The 23432-nt window shown below is 33.1% G+C and overlaps 2 protein-coding genes across 3 annotated transcripts; both read left to right on the top strand.

Moving 5' to 3' along the window:
* Window positions 1-661: 661 nt before the first annotated feature.
* LOC130800527 (SPX domain-containing membrane protein At4g22990-like) lies at window positions 662-10812 on the top strand. Of its 2 annotated transcripts, XM_057664116.1 has the most exons (12): window positions 662-949; window positions 2153-2215; window positions 2465-2585; window positions 2678-2989; window positions 3109-3213; window positions 3345-3802; window positions 3925-4220; window positions 5350-5561; window positions 7580-7770; window positions 8612-8745; window positions 10161-10307; window positions 10421-10812. In XM_057664116.1, exons 2-12 carry the CDS (start codon window positions 2163-2165, stop codon window positions 10528-10530), a joined length of 2139 nt encoding a protein of 712 aa, XP_057520099.1. In that variant the 5' UTR covers window positions 662-949; window positions 2153-2162; the 3' UTR covers window positions 10531-10812. The 2 variants fall into 2 exon arrangements, with proteins under 2 accessions (XP_057520099.1, XP_057520100.1); XM_057664117.1 differs by having other exon boundaries at window positions 663-949; window positions 10161-10809.
* A 7152-nt stretch (window positions 10813-17964) lies between these two features.
* On the top strand, window positions 17965-23272 carry LOC130800525 (protein HOTHEAD). Its single transcript, XM_057664113.1, has 5 exons — window positions 17965-18102; window positions 19075-19716; window positions 20489-20886; window positions 21543-22108; window positions 23110-23272. The coding sequence occupies exons 1-5, from the start codon at window positions 18009-18011 to the stop codon at window positions 23153-23155; spliced, it is 1746 nt and encodes a 581-aa protein (XP_057520096.1). The 5' UTR covers window positions 17965-18008; the 3' UTR covers window positions 23156-23272.
* Window positions 23273-23432: the final 160 nt, after the last annotated feature.

The following is a 23432-nucleotide window of genomic DNA, read 5'->3' as shown; positions in this document are numbered from 1 at the left end:
ATAAAACCAAGTAAATATGAGGTCACAGAGTGTAATTTGAATCTCTCTAATTATACTTTCACCATTTCATTATACTTGCTACATGTGACTTTTGACGCAATTTAATGCATTATTTGAACATTTATATATTGAATTATGTATAACTAAAAATTATAAAAACTTACTCTCATGAAAATATGTGAATTAACGATTCAAACAAGATCCAACGTGATTACCTTTTTTTTAATATTAGCCACAACATATAAAATAACTTTAATAATAAATAATGTCATTAAATTAACAAGTGTTTACCAAACCAAGAAAATACTTCCTCTATTTCAAAATACTTGCTACATTACAGTTTTGATTAAATTAACAAGTGTTTACCAAACCATGAAAGTACTTCCTCTGTTCCGAAGTACTTGCTACATAACAGTTTTGAACACTTTTCACTGTTCAAGCTTATTTTATACGTTGTGGCTAATGTTTAAGAAAAAATTTAATCAAGTGGGATCTTATTTAAATTGTATAATCGTATAATTTCAAAATATAATTTTTTATAATTTTTAGAGTATAATTTAATACTATTATATAAATATTAAAAAAATACATTGCGCAAAAAGATAATACGGAGGTAGATACTCGGTATATCCCATACTATATGCGGAACATTTTTATTAGCGAAACACATACGAGTAGGCAGTCAGTAAAGCTTTCTTGGCGGCATCTTTCCACCTTTTTCTGTTTCCGTTCGATCATAAATAAAATAAATAAATAATCTCCACCCTCCTACACAATCTCACTGCTTCAAAAACCCACATTTTTTATTCAATATTCATCATCCAATTCACAATTTGCTGTCTCTGTTACTCTGATTTTCTGCCGTAATCTTTGGAATCTCGCGCTAATCCTCCATTGTTGATGCTCATCTAATTTTCTCTATCCTTCTTCTTCCATTTCTCGGCTTCAGGTTTAATTTCGACTCTTTTCGTTTCGATTACATTTTTAAATTTAGCTTTTGCGACAGTTTACTGTTTCTTATTTGCATTTTTTATTTTCGTTTAAGTAATATTTATGAAAATTTAATTTACTGTTTCTTATTTGCATTTTTTATTTTCGCTTACTTTTGCTATTCATTTCGAATTTTGAGTGTTTTATATGAATTTGTGGTTTTTGTTGTTAGAATAGTCAAGTTGAATGGTGACAAGTTTAAGTAAAATTTAATTTAATTATTGTTTATGCTTCATGCGTAATGTTGATTGGGCTTTATAAAATTATAATTTCATTACGTTGGATTATTCAACTAATCGTGTTAATCTCTAAATAAATATGGACATGTAGAAGTACAACAATTGAGTTAGTTATGATCATTTAGTGTAACGCAACTAATTAATATATCACATATATCAATTGTAATTCATAGCTAATACTGGTTATAATTTGTAGTTAAATAGGAGTGCAACAATTGAGAACTGATTATGGGTTTGGCAAATTCTTATATATTTTATTGAGGGAGATAAATGGTTCCAAAAGGCGAGCTTCATGTTGATTGTTGACTTGCTTCTATTTGTTTGAGTTGGAGATAAAGATGATGAATCACGTGTGAATTATGAAAATTTCAAATGTTTCATCACCATCTTCCTTTTAGAACAGTCAATTTTTAATTTTTGTGAATAATGATCGTACTTCTTCAATATGAAGTAAGTGGTTTGGCGGTTGTCGATAGAACTTGATGTGGATGTCATTAATTATGGCAAGTTCAACTCAATTTTGAATTACATATCCGAAGACTACTTCTTTGATTATGGGTTTGGCATAATGTTGTCAACCAATTGAAGATAATGATGGCTACTCTCATTCAAAAAAGTTTACTAAATGCACGGCAACTAAGTCGTTGATGAATGACAGCTGCAGGACAAAACTTGATTTAAAATGCTGTGAGATGCGGCATTGGTTTACAATATATTGTCTCTGTTTAGAGAGAGTGTTGAGTTTTCTAATATTAACTGAGTTCTGTAGTTAAGCGAATAAGGTGCTCATCACTTGTTCTGTAGTTTAGCTGCTGAGTGCTGACACTTAAAGCATCTTTAATTTGTATGCGTTTGTTAGGAATTGTATAAGAATTATATTGATATTTTATTTTGACCATCATTTTTGTGTTTTGATTTTTCAGATTATTCAAGATGGTTGCGTTTGGGAAAAAGTTGAAAGAAAGGCAACTTCAAGAATGGCAATGGTATGTGATGATTCTACTTTAATGTGAAATTTTGCTGCTAATTACGTGCTAAACAATGAACATGTAATTGAATGTGGATCCAACTGCTTCATATAACAAGAGATCAAAAAATTGGTTTACTAAATGCTTCTAATTTGTATAACACCAACTTTATTCAACTCAATCTTGATGTATGTATGAATATAAACACACACACACATCATGATGTTTAAAATTTTGATATATTTGTGGATGCATTATCTGCTATAGGTATTATATAAACTACAAATTGATGAAGAAGAAAGTCAAACAGTATGCTCAACACATAGAGAGTGGAACGTTGGACCGTCGTCACGTGCTGAAAGACTTCTCAAGAATGCTAGACATCCAGGTAAAAGAAATGGTTAGGGAATGCTCTTAGATTTCTGATCATTATCAATACAAATGCTAGTAAATTATTTATGTTGTGTTGCTTTTGTTCAGATCGAAAAAATTGTTCTTTTCCTTTTGGAACAACAAGGGATACTTGCCGGAAGGCTGGCCAAACTTGGAGAGCAGCATAATTCCCCTGATCAACAGCCAGATATAGCCAAGATATCTCAACTACGGGAAGCATATAGAGAAGTTGGGCTTGATCTTTTAAAGCTTCTTTACTTTGTTGAGATCAATGCGATTGGTCTTCGTAAGATTCTTAAGAAATTTGATAAACGATTTGGTTATCGTTTCACTGATTACTACGTCAAAACGCGTGCCAATCATCCTTACTCCCAGCTTCAGCAAGTGTTCAGGCATGTGGTGAGTTTTCCCAGTCAGGCATATCTTCAGTTCACCCTCCCTAAAGTACTGTAGATTTTATGTCATGCATTTGTCACTTGCCCCTTTTTTTATCACTTTCGGAAATGTGTGATGAGCAGGGAATAGGAGCAGTTGTGGGGGCCATAACTCGTAACCTTGGAGACCTGCAGGAGCGCCAAGGAAGCTATGCATCAATCTATGATGAGCCTGCTATACCCCTTCAGGTTATATAATCATCTCTTGCATGCTAGTTAGTGGTTTTGATTGCATGTTTCTATTTCTTCTATTTGTTAATTATTGAATCTTTCCTTGGAGACTATTGTGGGTAATGACTCTATTACTTCTTTTCCTGTAGGATCCTGTAATTGATTCAATAAAATCAGCTGTAGATAGGTTAGGATACTCAACGAATTTCCTTCACTTTCTGGCACAACATGCACTTATAATGCAGGAAGACATATTACCAACCCCAACGGAGGAGCAAATTGATGACAAAAGATATTATTTCATGTCACTTATTTTGAACTTGGCAAACACATTTTTATACATGGTTAACTCATATATTATTGTTCCAACTGCTGATGATTACTCCTTAAGCCTTGGAGCAGCTGCAACTGTTTGTGGTATCATTATTGGGGCAATGGCTGTAGCACAGGTCTTTTCATCCGTATATTTTAGCGCTTGGTCTAACAAATCATACTTCAGACCTCTTGTATTCAGCAGCATTGTTCTTTGTGTGGGAAATCTCTTATATGCACTGGCCTATGATTTTAAGTCAATATGGATTCTCTTGATTGGTCGTTTATTATGTGGGTATGTAGAAGGATGTTTCTATTTGCTTCATCTTAAATACCCATTTGGTGTTAGAAATTGAAATTTTGTGATGGCAACAGTAATTTGGATGGTTTAGCAAAGTTTTTAATCTTTAATTTCAGATTGGGTTCTGCAAGAGCAGTTAATCGACGTTACATCAGTGATTGTGTGCCCCTAAAGATTCGAATGCAAGCATCAGCTGGTTTTGTTAGTGCAAGTGCTCTTGGAATGGCTTGTGGTCCTGCTCTTGCTGGCCTACTTCAAATAGAATTCAAGCTTTTTAACTTGACCTTCAACCAGGACACTCTGCCTGGTTGGGTTATGGCAGTTGCCTGGCTATTTTATTTGGTTTGGCTGTGGATTGCCTTTAAAGAACCTGTGCGTGATGAAGATCATGTAGAACAACAATCTTCTACAGGTATGTTCGCGATAGGATTTGAAAACTAAAAAAGAATATTAAATATGATAGTTCTTGAAAGTAAATTGGTTAAGTTTGTGACTTGTGTACTGCAGCATCGGAATTGTCTAGGGATTTCTTTGTGCTGTATAGTTAATAACACTTATTTTTTCTGTCCTGATATTCTATTGTAATTATTATCAAGGAATTCATAGTTGCTTATTATGAAATTGTGGGTTCTAGTTTTGGTATGATTTGAAAATGGTTTGCATTGAGGTGGCTTAGTCGGTGGAATTCTGATGCCACTCATGTAATCAGATACCACTGGAATCTATAATGGCAATGCTAAGATAGCTCAGAAACAGAAGCATTAGTTTACGGCACTGGTAAAAAAAATACTACTTGCTGTTTCTGATTTTTATTTCAGTAATCTAATGCGCAAAAGAATGTTGGAAAGTAAATTGAGACAGAATTCCTTTGGTAAGAAAACCCTATATTAGGTTTGGAACAAATTTGGGCAAGTTCTATCATGGTTATGGAGTGCTTTACTGGTATTTATTCCGAAGATGGCTAGAATAACCTGGAATAGAATATGAAAAACAAGGAAAGGTTTTGCAGGATAACCTATTCTCACCTTATTATTTCTGATTGTGCAAACGAGGGAAGAGTATCTTTAGCGGAAAAATTAGAGTTGGATGTTTGATTGTTTTCATGTGGAATGATTAGAGTTTGTTTAATGCATTTTCTCTTTTCTGGATGTTTTTCTTGAATTTAATTGATGGAATAGTTTTTTCAAATAGAAGATGACATATTGATTCTTGAGAATACAATATACCTGATTAGGTGTGACTGGTATTCGTATTTTGGCTCAATGACTTTACTGGTTCATATATGCATATTATTATCATGCACAACATAGAGAAGGTGATTAAAAATATAGTGCCAACTAGAGTCAACTTTTACGTGATCTGATCATATATGCGGCAAACTTGCAATGTTCCTATTTATAAGTGCATGAAATCTTCTATTTATTTGACTTGGAATTGTGGTATTTCTAAGACAATGTGAAGCTATGTTATTGAGCATTGTTTGTGTACGCTTTAGTTGAAAAAGTTTGAATGTTCATTAAATAAGACAATTCCTTTTACAGAAATAAAGCAAAATGATGCAATGGAAAAGGGTGTTAAGCAACCCTTACTTTTAACAACAGAGCGAAGTGAGATAATTTCAGAAGATAAGGAACATGATGAAGAAGACGATGGTGACGCAGAATATGATGAAAGTGAAGAAGCTCTTGAAGAATCGCACAAACCGGCCACCTCAATTGCATCTGCCTACAATCTACTCACACCTTCGGTTAAGGTATGCTTTAATATTGCTACAAATAGTAATTGGACATTTGCTAAATGGTATACATACATGCTTAAAAGATGTACATATTCAGATAGCACTTCTATAGATAATATAAACTTTTTCTTCACAAAAATATGTACCTATAAGATAATATGTATCCCTTTTGCTACAATTGTTGTTCCTGCTCTTTCTTGCATGGTTTCTTTAACTCTTTTACTAAACATAGACCAGTCAAAATGGTCGATGAGTTCATTTTTTGGCCTAGTCATGTCTGGTCATTTTTTGGTCCAGATATTTAAATTCTGTTATCGGTAGAATTTTTCAATAAAAAAAATACCATATATAATTCTTCATATTTTGTAAAGTTAATTCTTATAATAATGGACATATATACAACTTTTTAGGCTTTGTTAAGAAAATATTGACCTGAAACACAAAAATTGACATGAAATTAATTAGTCTCAACTCAAATGTGTTGTGCGTAACTCAAAAAAATTAAACCAACAGATTCATAATGGGTTGGTTAGGTTTGACCCTCTTTTTCCGAATTTTTAGATTGGATCATGAGGCAATATATATGGACCTTGACCACTAATATCTGTTGGGTTCGGTCAATTTTGGATGAGATAAAAATATAAAATTAGACAAGTTTATCTTTACATATACTTTTGGTTAGAGGGAAAGTTAATTTATGATAACCAACTAGACAAGTTTGTTAGATACATGTTTTCATCGAAGGACATCTTTTTCTTGTTTTAATTATAAGTATCCTATTGTTGTTTGGCCTGGTGGTTAAAACTTAACATCTGGTGTTTGCAAGAATTTCCAAGTTTTGAATTTGTGTTGTGTTTGTGGTAACTGGTAAGTATATTTTAGGTTATAATAAAAATACCACTGGTGTATAATGTATATTTTAGGTTGTTTTTCACAAAAAAAGGGTGGTGGCATCATATACATTAGTTAATTGTCGTTATTTAAATATGGTGCTTGTTTTATCATAGAGCAAAATATCTAAAGGTTTTTGAGCTTACCTCAATTTCAAGGTCACAATGACAACCACGAAACCATTCACATTGACCTCAAAAGTAGTTTTGCGAACGCAACTGCGACTGCCACTATGACCACATTCGTGATTTGTACTTTGTGGCTACTCAAGGCTGCAGGAGTGGTGGCTTCCATTGGATATAGGCAATCACTAGTTGCAAGATAATAATTTTACCTTGCTATTGCCTATCTGATCAAATCGAAGATTTGATTTTGGTGCAAAAAATATTTCGTAGTTTTTGAGCTGTTGACTTCTTGTACAGGGATCTTAAATTTTAATTGTGGGTGGATTGGAAAAGATCTTTTGTCATTGTCCCAAAGATCGTTTTTATCTTTAATGTAACAAGTCAGAGATGACTAGAAAAAGAAATAAAGTGAGGAACGATGTCATCATGTAAGTGCAAAGTTGCAAAAACTACTCCAAAAGATGTTTTCTCTCCTCAGTTGCTGAAGACTGACCTACAGTTTTAGTTGATGGAATTATCCGGGTCCCTTTTGAATGAAATTTCTTCCTTTGTACCCATCTTTTATTATATGAAAAGTAGGATTTGTGTTACAGCATCATCTTCTTCACTTTCCTTTTATCATTCTTTTTAATCCTAGCAAATGCTTTTTGTAAGTTACTCCCTCCATTCTAAATATAGTTATTCTAAAAGAGCTTTATTGTAACAGAGTATAAGTCTTTTAAGTAAAGTTGCATGATAAAGCAATCAATGTGTTTTCTTTTTTCTAGTTTTACCGGCTTCCTTTTTTCTTGTCACTTATCTGAATAATATACTTAAAGGTAGTAGTAACATAGCAGCAGTTTAACCTAGTAAGATTTCTTTTTTTAATGTTCTTTTTTTGATGTTAGGGATCCTCTATATAATATGTATTTCAAACTTAAGTGACTTATTTATAGAAAGTGTATACAAATTTCAAAACATAAAATCTGCTCGAGTCTTCTCTATTTGACATTGCATTTCCCTTTATGGTGTTTACAGGTCCAACTGTTGATCTATTTCATGCTCAAGTATGCAATGGAAATTTTACTTTCTGAATCTAGTGTAGTTACAACGTACTACTTTGGTTGGTCAACAAGCACTGTATCAATTTTCCTTGCTTGCCTTGGCTTGACGGTACTTCCTGTTAATATGATTGTTGGGACCTATATCAGCAATATGTTCCAGGAGAGGTAATTGTTAATGATTTCACCGATCCTTGTATGATAATCTTTATTGCGATTTAGATTTCTGTGTATCAAGACATTTTAAGTTGTATTCTTTATCATCTTAGCATTTACTGTTTTCTAAATGAAGAATTTTAAGCTGTTGGTATTTTAAGCATTTAGAAGATCACTTGCTTTCTAACATAACGATATCAAATGAATTAACGAAATTATTGTTCAATTATTAACCTTATTTCGATGGGGCCAAAGATTTAGAGTTCTTTGGTTTCGGAATATAATGAACTATGTTAAAATGTGTCATTAAATCAAGTGCACTTCTTATTTATGTGAAGTTGTTGTTGATGTTTGCTACCAAGGGTCACATATCAATCTTTTTGTTATTACTAGCATGGTTAAGGTTCCGTATATTCGACCTCAAAACCCATTTAGGTGGGAACCATTTATGGTGCTGGGGTAATGGAATGTATGTCCTTTATTTATATACATCTGTTCTAGAAGTACTTATCATTGATATTCCATTCAATTGGAAGCAGTGATGTGTGTTGTTCCATTTGGAGGTTTTTTTTAGGAGTTCCCTAATAACATGGAGTGTACAAGTACTTGTAGGTTCTAGTAATTTCTTAAAACCTGACCTTCCATTTAGATAATTACCCTATAAAGGGGAGAGTTTTTATCTTGCAAAGAATCTGCATAACAAATGATAATAGACTTACACAGCTTCTACTGGAGCAAATTGGCTTATTGATTTATATTGTTAATTGGGTAGTAAATAATGTATTGGCCCGCATTTCGTTTGCAGTTCTACTAAATAGTACCCTCTATATTATACATCTGTATCTGATTGCAGGCAAATTTTATTGGCTTCTGAGATTGTGGTCTGCGTCGGTATCCTGCTAAGCTTCAATTTATTTGTTCGGTATACTGTCCTGCAATACGTCTGCTCAGGCCTGATCATGTTCGTTGCTGCTGAAGTTCTTGAAGGTAAGTTTTTGAGCAGTTCTCTGAAATATACTCTTTGCTGCTAAATGGTTTCCTGTATTTGGGGCATTCTGCATACTGTTCTGGCAACTCATCCGTAAATTGTCTTTAAATAAATATAAAATTAGCCAGAAGCTCTATTTGTAATTTATTTGATTTCCAGCTTGCCGACTTGTGCCTGAACCCCCTGAACCCTAGGAGTAACTCTTTTGTGGTCAACAGCTGGAGTGCTAGGTGTCACCTCATTTGTTGGACGAATTCTGGAAATTAGTGTATGGTTGAGATGCAAGTAGAAACATGATTAATCTTGGAGAGTGAACTCAATAAATGAGCATGCAGTAACCGCTGCTGAATTTTTCAGAATAGAACTGATTACAAAAAGCTTTAGGAATTAGACCTAATTAATGGGAAAACATTGCATGCTTCTTGTAATCTTGTCATTTAGGTAATAGACCTGCTGGATTTTCCTTAATATGAACTACAATACCACTCTCATAAAATTGAGCACCTACTAGACCAGTGCAGTAGACTTTCACTTTCGTGAATGTCAGGAGCAGATCCAGATGTCTTAAACATTTGGCAGCCCTAAAGCAGTTCTGTTTGAAGTATGTGGTTGAGACAGGAATGTTTCTTTTTGAATAGAAAATGGGGGATCTATCAAATAATTGATTCTGTGGGGACTTGTGAAATGAGTTCTTATTGTACCCATCTTGGGCCATAATTTGGCGACCCATTTATTTGTTAGTTACTGCTTACAAGTTACAAAACAGCGGACTTTGATCGGGGAAGAGCTTGTTTGACTGCTCACTATTTTTTGGATGTGCATTTTCAAAAATATATTTTAACATTCCATTTCCTCAAAACCATGAACGAACTCCCACATAAATGGGTCTAGGGGGTTCGATACATGCTACCTTATACTTGTAAAGACAATTACTGTCGATAGCAACTTCACACAAATAAGAATTGCAAAAAATTTAATGGATAAATGTTACTCTGCGCTATTATAATCTAAACCAAAGAAATATTAGGTAAAAAATTTAATGATGAATAGAGAGTGGTAATAGGCCAATGATAACGAAAGGTCTGGAATAAATTTGTGCTACATCATCATAAACTATATAGTTTCTCTTTTTCTCTTTTTGAATTTGCTACAACACTGAAATCGAACTAAGCGTTTTTTGTATGTGCTATCTCTGGGAATGTGGGTTCGGCCTTGCATTCGCCAAGTCTTTATTCATGGGTTCGGGTGATAGAAGGGCACTGTTGCCTATACTTTCATGTGTTTATACATGCATCCCTTCAAGTATTCAAGCATTCTCCTGCTTAGCAATACTTTCATTTTCTTGCAATTATTCTTTCAACGCATTAATTTCAATTCACTTTTGAACTTATAAACTTTTAATCTCAACTTTCAGGGGTAAACCTATCACTCCTATCTCGAGTTATGTCATCAAGACTGTCACGCGGAACATACAATGGTGGCCTTCTGTCAACTGAAGCTGGGACACTAGCTAGAGTGGTCGCGGATGCAACAATCACACTGATCGGGCTCTTGGGTGAAAGTAGTCTTCTGAATTTGACCCTCCTACCGTCGTTTCTCATTTCTGTTGGCTCCATAATTGCTACATGCTACACTTACAACTCTCTCTACTGATTGATCCCTTGTTACCTGCAGGATTATTTCAATCCTATACTCCTACTGCATCTCCCCACTTCTCTTCCTGTCCCATAATTTTGGTTCTTGTTTCTTTTTTTTTTATTCCAGTTTTGATTTTATTAATCTAATTGCTGTAAATTATAGGAAAAAATAAGCTTATTTTTGTTGCCCTCTGTTGAACCTCTATAGTGACATTGAAGGTTGTTTTCAGTGGGCTGCTCAAGTAATGCCTATATTGTCTAAATTTGCTGATTTCTACTTGATGCTTCAATGAACTTCTGTGCAAAAACTAATTTTCGTTAAAAATTGGTACAAAATGCACAATTTTGAACTTGATCTAGAAAGCACGTGAATCATAATTTTAAAAATTTGATTGAAATGTAGATTTACAATATTTTTGCGTCACACAAATTGATGATGACCTTGTTTTTTTCTTATTAAAAAATTATTTATTTTCAAGATTTTATTTTGTTGAATTGAACTTTATTGAAATTTTTTTGTTACTTTTATAATTTGAGATTCTCTTATTTTGTTTTCCTTTGTATTCTCGTATTTGTTATCTAAATTTAACTTGTTTTAATTAGGAATTTAGTTGGCAAAAAACAATCATAATTTAATTTCATTTAACAGAAATGGAATTTCCTTTACTCCGTATTGTTTTAAGGAAAATTTGAAAAAAATAAGAGCATTGAACAACTTTATTCCAAAAATAAGTTTCGAGAAAACTTTATTCCCAAAATAAATGTCTGTACATCTAAACTTAGGCTTGGTGTAAGTCGCTGTTACTAACAGCGAAAATTTAAAAAAAAAAAGAAAAAATAAAAGCCTAAGTGGCTGTTACTAACAGCGACTTAAGGAGTTGACCAACAGAGACTTAAGAAGTTGACCAGTCAACTCCTTAATCTCGTAGGTTGGAATGAGGAAGTAACTGAAATAACGAAGAAGACTTAAGTCGCTCTTATTAACAGCGAATTATTATTATTATTATTTTTTTTTTAAATTCTCTGTTACTAACAGCGACTTATACCAAGCCTAGGTTTGGATGTACGGACGCTTATTTTGGAAATAAAGTTTTCACGAAGCTTGTTTTTGGAATTAAGTTGTTAAATAATCTTATTTTTTTCACATTTTCTTGTTTTAAGCTAGTTTTTCAGCCCAATAATATTTTACAATTAAAAAAAAAAGCTAAAAACAAACACGTGCTTTTTAACATATTTTAATCTATTAGAGTTGGTGTTTTAATTTATTAAAGTTAGTTTTAACCTATACATTTATGTAGGATTTTGGAGGATTTGTCTTGGCACATATTTTTCAATTATCAACTATTGTATTTTTTTAGAAACATATAACTAAATAGATTTTAAGTTTGCATTGGGATTTGTGAAAAAAAAAAGAATAAAAATATAAAAGGTGTTTATTCGAGTTATCGAGTCGATTTTGGATTAGATGGGGTCTTGTATCAACATTGATTTTGTTGCAAATACTTTATTTATTAAATAAACAATCAAATAAAGTTACAAGTTGTAGAAGGAAACAAATTACATATGACAAACAAGAACAATGCTTATGTACACCACCGAGAACTCCGAGAAACCGATCTTCAATCCCGAACAAAGTAACAAGAAGATTTTGTTTGAACTTGATATTAATTCAAGGCGAGATGCTCTTTCCTAAAACATCATTTCCTCCCTACTACGGTGCTTGAGAATAAATCGGAAACATGTTCTGAGATACAAAGAATTACACAAAATTCCTAGCATACGGAATTTAGAACGATGTAAGGAAAACTTAAATGGAGGAAGATACGAAAAATTACAATCAAGGATTGCAATTTCTCTATGTAAAGTGCTCGAGAAGAAAAGAAATCAGAAATTGCATATCTAAAATAACCACACAAGCCTTTTATATTTATAGAATAGCTTACACCTTTTCACGAAGCAACATGTTACTCCATGAAAGACAAGATTGATTCACGAACTAATGTCGTCTTTAAACCAAACCATCCCAATATATCTGGTTAATATAACCATATTTAACCATTGGTAGTTACATTATGACTAACAAAAGGATAAACTAACTTTACAAAGAAGAATATGCAAAACAATGCGAAACTTTCGGGCCGCGATCTGCTGTTTCCACAAAACAATAGCTTTTCCTTCCTTTCTCGCAAGCCGCGAGTTGTTTCACTATCCGTGAACACTACTTTTTGCCCAAAACAGAAACTTTGCAACCTTGGGATATTCTCAAATTAATTATTTAATTTAATTAATTATAATTTTCGATGACCATTATACGCTCTAAATGACAACAATCCTCCCCCATTTAGAATGTATAATCCTTTTCTTCTTTTGCGATCCATAATCTCCAACCTATTTCATGCATTAATGCCAATGTCCTTCTGAATTGAATTGACACCTAGTACCACGCATTTTTACAATTGATCATATCCTTTAATGTCCTTCCGGATTGAATTAAGTAGATATATCCAACCAATTGAAGGAGTAGTACACATGAAATAATTCATTAAACTCACATCTGTGACACGTTAAAGGCCATGTGTCCATATCTAATCATAAGTTCAATGAAAGCATAAGTATGCCCTTTGATTTCATTGAGGCGGCCAAACCCCGAACTTATATAGGTAGCTTCTCCTGGTTACCATGCTTTCTTGAATAAAGCACTCAATCTAGAGATCTTCTAAACTGTAGAAATTGGAGGCCTCAAGGGACTACTCTACTACCTCGTTATTCAACATCACGGACAAAGCAACTAAAGGGTCTCAAAATTGCTTCCCAACATCTGATGAGCGACCAATCCACATTGAATTTAAGATTAGATGTTTCTTCTAGCGTTGAATTGGGTTTCGCTCATGGTGTTGAAGTTGGGCATAAACCAATTCCTCGAGCCGAGAACTCAAAAGAATTCCTACTCAATGGCTTAGTAAACTGATCCGCCATATTGAGTTTAGTATTAACATAGTCAACAGAAATGACCCTTCCATTGATAAGATCATGCACAAGACTATGTCTTAGTGCAATATGCCTTGACTTACCATTGTATGTTTGACTATACACTCTATTTAAAGTCGAATCAATATCATTATGGATAGCCACCGGTTAAATTGGCTTAACCAACAAAGGGATCTCATACATGAAATTTTTTAACCATTCTGCTTTCTTGCTAGCAGATGCTAAAGCAATAAACTCAAAACACATCGTAGAATCAGCAACACAAGTTTGTTTCTTAGAAGCCCATGAGATGACACCTCCCCCAAACATAAACACCCATCCACTTGTAGAAGAATTATCTTCTTTATTGGATGCCCAAGTTGCATCAGAATATCCTTCCAAAATAGGAGGATCTCCACGATAATACAACCATAATCCTTTGTTCTAATCAAGTATCTAAGTACTCTTCTCACAGCTCTCCAATGGGTACGACCAAGTTTTTGAGTAAACCTACTTAACTGACCCACTGCAAAAACTATATATGGCCTTGTACAGGTCATTGTATACATCAAGGATCCAATGATCTTTGAGTATTCCAATTGAGAAATAGCTTCTCTTTTATAAGGTACTAGTTTCTCACATGGATTCCATGGGAGTGGAAACTGGAGATTTATCAAACATATTATACCGTTTGAGAATCTTCTCAATATAATGAGATTGGTTCAACATAAGACCTCCATTATGTCTTATTATCTTAACGCCTAAGATAACGCCAGCCTCTCCCAAATCCTTCATAGAAAAGGATGATGACAAAAATTCCTTTGTCATTTCCACTTGCTCTAAACTTATACCAAATATGAGCATGTCATTGACATAAAAACAAATGATAATCCCATTTCCTTTATCATTGAACTTTCTATAGACACATTTATCGGCCTCATTGAAAACAAAACCAAAAGACAACATGGTGTCATCAAACTTTTGATGCCACTACTTTGGTGCTTGTTTAAGTCCATAGAGAGACTTAATCGATTTACACACCTTCTTTTCTTGTCCTTTAACAACAAACCTTCGGGCTGTTGGATATACACTTCCTCCTCCAGATCACCATAAAGGAATGTCGTTTTGACATCCATTTGATGAATCAACAAATTGTGGATAGAAGCTGAGGCAATCAAGAGCCGAATAGTAGTAGTTCTAGCAACCGGTGCATAAGTATCGAAATAATCAATACTCTTCTTTTGTCTAAAGCCTTGCACCACTAATCTTGCTCTAAACCGAACCACGGACCCATCAGGTCTACGTTTAACTGTAAATATCCATTTACATCCAAGTGGAGTACAACATGGAGGTAGGTCGGTTAAGACCCAAGTGTTATTCCCCATGATGGAATCCATTTCATCATTAATGGCTTCTTCCCAAAAAGCCTTATCACGAGAAAACATTGCTTCTTCGTAAGTTGATGGATTATCCTCCACATTTAAACAATAAAGTGTGGATGTACAAAGAGAATCTCTTGTACCCTCTACTAAGTAGACTTCAAAATCTGGACTGAAAGATTTGGCAACCCTTCCTCTCTTACTTCTCCTAAGAGAAATCTCTACATGTTCATCATTTGATGAAACATTTTGACATTCAAGTTAATCTTTATCAATTTCTTGAACATTGGTACTCTTGTAGGTCTTTAGGCCTACCAATCGATGAAAATCGAGATTCATCAAAAATAGCATCTCTAGACTTAATTATCGAATTTACCGATATGTAGTCATTAGATTCTATTACATAGAATCTATAAGCATGACTATGATGTGCATAGCCAACAAAGATGCAATCGAAACTTCTTTCTCTGAGCTTCTTCCTTTTATTACCGGGCACTCTTATAATTGCCCTGCATCCCCAAACTCGAAGATAGTTCAAGTTTAGTTTTCACTTGTACCAAAGTTCATAAGGAATAGCCTTTTTCCCTCTAGTGGGAACCCGGTTAAGGATGTGACACACAGTCAACATCACTTCACCCCAAAATCCTTCACTCAATCTTGAGTAGGATAACATGGAGTTAACCATTTCTTGTAATGTCCGATTTTTCCTTTCGGCAACACCATTTGACTGTGGTGAATACCCACCGTAGTTTCATGGAGAATTCCCATTTCTTGGAAATAACTAGGGTTATAATATTCCCTTCCTTTATCCGTTCTATAGTCGTTTGATCTTAGAATCTAATTGTACTTCAACTTCATTCTTAAAGATTTTAAACATTCTCAATGCCTCATCTTTAGAATGCAATAAAAACACATAACAAAATCTAGAATAATCATCAATAAAAGTGATCATGTACATTTTGTTACCTAAAGATGAAAAACTATGGAAATCACACAAGTCACTATGAATTAAATCAAGAATGTTAGAAGTTCTTTCTACTTTCTTAAAAGGATTTCTAGTGATCTTATTTAACATGCAAGGACTACATTTTTGATTATCAAAGCCACATATAAGAATAATATCTAATTTACCCATATATTTCATATTTTCATATTTACATGACATAGTCTATTGTGCCAAAATTCATACATATTTACATTATTGTCATAAACATGAAATAAACTATTATCTAAATATGTCTTGATAGAAAGCATAAATAAATTACAATTCAAATAACATTTTCCAATAAATACACCACCCCTACTAATTACACATCAATCAAATTCGAATACTAATTTACATCCCATGCGATTCAAGGTCGGCCCCAAAACTAAATTCCTTGCAATCTAAGGAGCAAACATCACTTCCTTCAAAGTAAGAAGGTTCCCCGAAGTGAAATATAGTAGAATTATTTCCCATATAGAGAAACTCATCACCATCACACTTGTGAAAGGTCTTGAACCATCTCCTATCCATGCAAACGTGCCTAGAGGCACCCGAATCGATGTACCATGAATCATCCTGCACAAAACAAATATCATAATTTGTTCCATTTAATTCCAAAACGGGATCTTGGCTATTAAAAGCCTCACCCTTGTTACTATTCTTTTTCTTAAAAAGAAAAAAATCTTTCTTGCGATGTCCCGGTTTTCCACAAAATCATCACCCACCAACCGTAGGTTTCTTGGAAAAATTAGTAGATTTCCCCTTGAAAGAACTCGAGCTCCTTTTCTTATTCTTCACAAATTTTGACTTGTTTGAATTTTCTCCTACCATGTTAATAGTAGAAACCGAGGATGGATCCTTCTCTTTCTCTTGCTCACGGATCCCAACTTCTATGAGAAGATGGGTGGCAAGTTGGGTAAGATCGATTTCCTCCTTTTTGTGCTTTAGGGTACTTCTAACATCTTTCCATGATGGTGGTAATTTATCAATTAACACTAGAGACAATAAAGAGTTCATCCATATTTATGTCATGCCTTTTAAGATTATGTTACAACCTTTGTATCTCATGAAATTATTCCATAATAGGGCAACTATCATCAAACATAAAATTATTGAAATTAATTCCAAGAAACTTTTTGCTTGATGCATCTTCGGCCATATATTTAGTTTCAAGTAAGGACCACATTTCTTGAGAGGATTCAACATTTTGGTAAACATCGAATCAATTTATTCAAATTAATTATTTAACTTAATTAATTATACGCTCTAAATGACAACAGATTTAATTTCAAATTCATTTTGAAGTCGGATCAACGTCTGACTACAAGATCAAATAAATGTTAAATTATCAACTCTACTTGAATTAAACATCTAAAAAAATAAATAAAAGAGAATGCTTTAATTAACTCAAAACTAAACTACCAAAGTTGATGCATTAAAAGTTAGGTGCAACAAAACATCAAAAAATAAACCTATTAAAGAAATTTCTACTCTCATATCTACCCCTAAATATGCAAGCATGTACTTTAGGCCTAGGAGGTGTTTAGTAATTAATTTTTTTTTATTGTTTTATCTTTTTGATTAATGAACCAGTAAAAAAATTATTTGATAAGTAACTTTTTTCAATAATTTTTGGTACTTTTTTCAATAACTTTTGGTCTATTTTTTCTATAACAAACAAATAATAGTAATAAAATAATTTTTTACCAAATATTTTCATAACAGCCGTTTTAAACAACTAACTTAAATATTCAAGACTTTTAATTGCTAAAGGCAACCAAAATTTTTTAAGCTTAAAAATCATTTGCAAAAAAAAGATCTTTTTAACTAATAAAGGGAGAATGCAAGTAAATAAAGCTCATCAACCAGTCAAACCCATAATACAAAATTGGCAGCATTCCTCTATCTTACACTTTACACCTAAGTGAATACCCTTCAATTTCGATGGCCAACCATTTCTTCCACGTTCCATTTATTTTCACTCATATATTGTGTATGTTTCTTACAGTTACCACTGATGTACGAAGTAATTGCCTTAATATTTTGGGAGGGTGACTTTAATCCTTTGGGCATGTTTCTTACATCATCTTTATAGTGTTCGTAGTAATTTTAGCCGTCCTAATTGGTCGTTATATTACTAATAATTCTTTTATTTTATTTTATTTTAGGTCACTTATTCTAATTCTACTAATTAACTCTACTATATATAACAAGTTCACTTACTAGTGTTAGCTACAATGAACTTGCATTCATAGTTGATACATACAAACTTGAGCATTACTATACACATTAGCATGTCTTCTACAAAGCTCCCAAGCTTCCTTTTATGGTGGCGACTCGTGGTTCCCACTACTTTCTTTTTTTATCGTCTTTCTTCTTCCGAAACTGGTATTTTTCTCCTACATCAATATTTTCTGTCTCGTTTTTATTGCTTCGTTTTGTTCAAATTAGTTGATACACTTTGTTCTTATGTCATTCAATATGTACACTGTTATAACTCTTAACATTTTCGATTGCTTATAACTATATATTACAAAGATTTAATATTGTTAAAATATGTATTGAGGCGAATCTAATAAAATTTCAATCATAATTTTCTTATATATTAATAAATAGTAATTACTATACACATTAGCAACTATTTCAACCAATTGTACATTAAGCTTAGTGAATTCTTTCTTTTTTTCAAAAATAATTAGCTTAGTAAATTAGTTCACTTATGTCATTATATTGAATTTTTTTATTAGTTGAATTAACTCATTTGCTTTGGTTGTGCATGCTTCTTTATGAAATGAGTAAATGCATTTTTAATCAAAGATGAGTAATAAAATATTCTAATCATTAAAATAAATAACAAAATGATACTACTATTTACACTTAGAAATTCATTTCCAAAAATTAAATTATCGTATAATTTTAATATAAATTATACAAATAACAATGTAATTAATACTTAATTTTCACCAAATATTATAATTTCAATGCAAATTATACAAATAATAATATAATTAAAACTTATTTTTCACCGAATTTTCTACTTTTTACTTCGTATTATACACAGCTTTAAGAGTTATATACATCATTATTTATTATAAATTTAATAAAAATAAATATATTTATCAAACAACTTTTAATATAAGTTTGAGATTATTAGCATTTACTTGAAACTAATTCTTACATTTTGCATTTTAATAATTTCTTCTGCCCTCTCTTTTGAGACGATATGGGTGTAATTTGTGCATTATCTTTTTTTTCCTACTCTAATTTTGTGCGGGATAATGAAATGATGACCATAACCATAACTTAAAACTAATTATTCATAAATTTTACATTTTAATAATTTAAAATTACCTATGACAGCTCCAAACTACAGCTTTCTCCACAATGCAACAACAGCACCACCAACCTCCTATTGGGACTACATCATCATAGGTGGTGGCACATCCGGCTGTCCATTAGCAGCCACCCTCTCCCGCAACGCCACCGTTCTACTCCTAGAGCGAGGCGGCTCACCCTACGGAAACTCCAACATTACCCTCCTTTCCGCATTTGGGTCCGCCCTCTCGGACCTTTCTGACACGTCTCCGTCCCAGCGCTTCATCTCTGAGGACGGGGTCATAAACACAAGGGCCCGAGTTTTGGGCGGCGGTTCGTGCCTTAACGCGGGATTCTATTCCCGCGCAAGTCCCGCACAAGTTCAGGAATCTGGGTGGGACCCACATCTGGCTAATGAGTCTTACCATTGGGTTGAAGAGGTTGTGGCATTTCAGCCCCCTATGAGACAATGGCAGTCTGCTGTTAGAGATGGTCTAATTCAAGCTGGGATTGTTCCATTTAATGGGTTTACATTTGATCATATTAATGGGACTAAAATTGGTGGAACTATTTTTGATAGTGATGGAAATAGACATACTGCTGCTGATTTGCTACAGTATGCTGATCCTAATAGGATTAATGTGCTCTTGCATGCTACTGTCTCTAAGATCTTGTTCAAAACTACAGGTATATATCCTGCTGCCTTAGCTTTAAAATGTCGGATATGAACAATTAGATTAAGACTCATTTAAAACCTATCAGACTTATTAGATCTGAACCCATCGGGTCCAGGTCCAGGTCCGACCTGATAATTCGAATTCTAATCTGCGTTTATACAAAATTAATGGGTCTAGGTTTGATTGGACTTGATGATTGACCATTAGTTATCATCAAGCTCCAAACCTTAACTTAAAACTTTTGATTCAAAGTAGCAATATTACCGGCCAGTAAGTCGTTTATGAGCTCGTCTCTATAGTTAGTCAATTTTTATAATTGAATGCTTTAAGATCGTAACTGATTACTGTAAGTCTATAAAAAAGTGACAATTCTAAGACAAAGTGATCATTTTAAACTATTTGTGTTCACTTTAAGGTTATAAATTATCACTTTAGAAAAGTAAGTGTTAGAGGCATTTATTCGGGTCATCAAGTTGATTTTGGATCATGTATTTCAGATCGGTTCAAAATAGGGTCTGTGTCCACATTGATCTTTTTAATTTTAATCCAATTTGAAGTCTGGTCAAGTCGGATTCAATTACAAGGTTTGATAAATGTCGGGTCATCATGTATGTTTTGAACACATCTAGTAAGTGTATGTTAAGTCAGTCCAATATCGATAGTCTTATTTTAAGATCGTTTTATTTGAGAATTCGTGCACTACTATATCCTAGAGAAGTATTAAGCTTAAAGTTTATTGAATTAATTTAAATATATGATTGAATTGGATTTTCGATGAACAGGAATGGAAAAGCCAGAAGCCCGAGGTGTAGTATTCACAGACTCATTAGGGTTCAAACACAGGGCCTACTTAACACAAGGGTCTAAAAATGAAGTAATATTATCCGCTGGAGCACTGGGTAGCCCACAACTTTTAATGCTAAGTGGAGTAGGCCCAGCAGAGCATCTTAAGGCCCATAATATAACATTGGTGTTGGACCAACCCAATGTTGGACAAGGCATGTCAGACAATCCAATGAATGCTATTTACATCCCTTCTCCTTTACCTGTTGAAGTCTCTCTCATTCAAGTTGTTGGCATAACTCCCTTTGGTAGCTACATTGAGGCTGCTAGCGGTGAAAATTTCGCCGCTAGTAGCAATGGCCATAGTGCAAGAGACTTCGGCATGCTCTCTCCCAAGGTAAAATTAAAATCATAGGGTTTTGTAAAATGTTAAATAACTATTTTGTTTGGAGGAAGACGAAATCTTAGAAAACTATTTTCCTGATCTTTTCTTGTACGTTTTTTCAAACTTTGAGTGGAAAAACGTATTTCATCATACATTTTCTATATTGTAAGTAAACTAAATTTTCTTCGATAATCATGGGTTAACATGGGCTTAATTATCATCGTCTAAAAGAAAATTTTGAGTTCCACTTCTCCATTGCCTATAGGGATTTCCTGCTTACAACAAGTCACCACTCTACCATGCACAAATTAATATTCTCTCTTCATCTTAACCGCTTATCACATCCACAAAACGACACAAATAAGTATTATTTGTATCTTTTGTTTAATTAAAAGATACAAATAAGGTTTATTTGTATCTTTTGTTAGAATAAAAGGTACAAATAGCATCATTTGTATCTTTTATTTGAATAAAAGATACAAATGGGGATTACTAATCTGACTTTTTCAACTAGTGTTCCTTCTTCAATATAATTCTCTTTCCATTAAATTTCACTCATTTGATAACTTGTGCAAAATAACAGATTTCAACAAAACAAAAATCTCTAAAAGTCGAAAAATGATAAGTTCTAATAATACTAAATACAAGATTTGTGAATTGTGATACAGATAGGTCAATTATCAACATTACCACCAAAACAAAGAACAGCAGAGGCACTAGCCCAAGCCATAGAAAAAATGTCTACACTCCCAGACATAGCCTTCCAAGGCGGTTTCCTCCTCGAAAAAACGATGGGTCCAAGCTCAAAAGGCCACTTAGAGCTTAGAAACCGAGACCCAGACGCAAACCCATCAGTAACCTTCAACTACTTCCAAGAGCCAGAGGACCTACAAAGGTGTGTTTTAGGCCTACAAACCATAGAAAATGTAATAACTTCACAAGCATTTGGTAGATTTAAGTACCAAAATATGCCTGTTCAAACTCTCCTAAACATGACTGAATCTGGTTCGGTCAATTTATTGCCGCACCATGCCAATGTTTCGGTTTCACTCGAACAGTTTTGTAAAGATACGGTTATGACTATTTGGCATTACCATGGAGGAAATTTGGTTGGAAGAGTGGTTGATTCGGACTATAAAGTTATGGGTATAAATGCTTTGAGGGTGATTGATGGTTCCACTTTTCATTATTCTCCTGGGACTAATCCTCAAGCCACTGTCATGATGCTGGGCAGGTAAATGACTTTTTTGCTTGATTTTTTGGTTCGAGAAAAGTGTTTTTGTCAATAACTTTTCGGCCAAAACAAAAAAAGTGAGAGACCGTCTATCAGAGAGATGGTCTTAAAATAAGAAAGTCACATTCTTATTTCCTCATCGCAAGTTATTGTGAGAGACGGTCTTTTTAAGAGACGCACTATGTATATGAGTTAAATAGCCCAATTAATACAAATTAAAGAGAAAATAAATATGGGTTTTTTGTTTAGAGGTCGTCTCTCTGAGAGACGGTCTCTCACAAGAAGAACTGTTTTTTTTTTAATTTGTATTAATTTGGCTATTTAACACACATATATAGTGCATCTCTCGAAAATACTGTCTCTCACAAAGTAGACTTTTGGCTTTTTTACCCACGTTTTCATTAATAAACCGTTTTATAATTAATTTTTACTAAACATCTTCATAATAAGCGTAGATCAGCCAATACCTAGCCTAACTAGTTGAGAACTTTAGCCAATAACTATTTATCAAACAAACCTATAACGTATACTTTTTATTTGCTTATGTTTATTTCTCTGCTTTTCATTAACAAACCATCAACTACTATTTTCCCGTTCTTTTTTGTTCTTTTCGTTAATGTTTTCGCACAATTTTCAAAATAAAACTTTAGATTCAATATCTCTAAATACGCATAAAAAAAATGTATAATAAAAAGTATATATTAAGATGAATTTAACGAAATCTCACGTGAATATATTTTATCTTTTATATATGTTTCAAAAACCTTAAATTTCTCTTTTCTTAAGATTGAATATTCTAAATGAAAAGAAAACTAAAAACGGATCAGAGGAAGTAAATTTTTACCAAACATCTTTATAATAACGGATTAAAATCACGTCTAGTTGGTCTAACCTGTTGAAAGCTTTGGCCAATAGTATTTGTGAAATAGACTCGTTAGGTATACTTCTATTTCTATATGATAGTTTTTAGTGTAATTGATGATATTATTTTCACTTTTCAGGTACATGGGAGTAAGGATTCTTAGGGAGAGAGCTGAAAGCCAATAAAAAAGAATTGGTTTTACCGTTTAATTTGCATTAGAACATGTAATATTAATTAATTAATTAATTAATTAATTAATTAATGTACTAATTGGTGGAGCTCTAGTTATTATTAAACAAAAATTGGGGACAAGAATTGATATTGCAAAAATTGTTTCTTATTTTTCTTTTTTTTTTTTGGAAGCGTTTCTTATTTTTCGATAATACTAATATTTCATATTCTCATATCATTTGCAAAAATTTATTATTATTTGTTTGAATTAATATTCTCATATTCTCGTAT

This window comes from Amaranthus tricolor, chromosome 14 (genome assembly GCF_026212465.1).
Source record: "Amaranthus tricolor cultivar Red isolate AtriRed21 chromosome 14, ASM2621246v1, whole genome shotgun sequence".
In the NCBI taxonomy this organism is placed as follows: Eukaryota; Viridiplantae; Streptophyta; class Magnoliopsida; order Caryophyllales; family Amaranthaceae; genus Amaranthus; species Amaranthus tricolor.
This window is presented reverse-complemented; position numbering and strand designations above follow the sequence as displayed.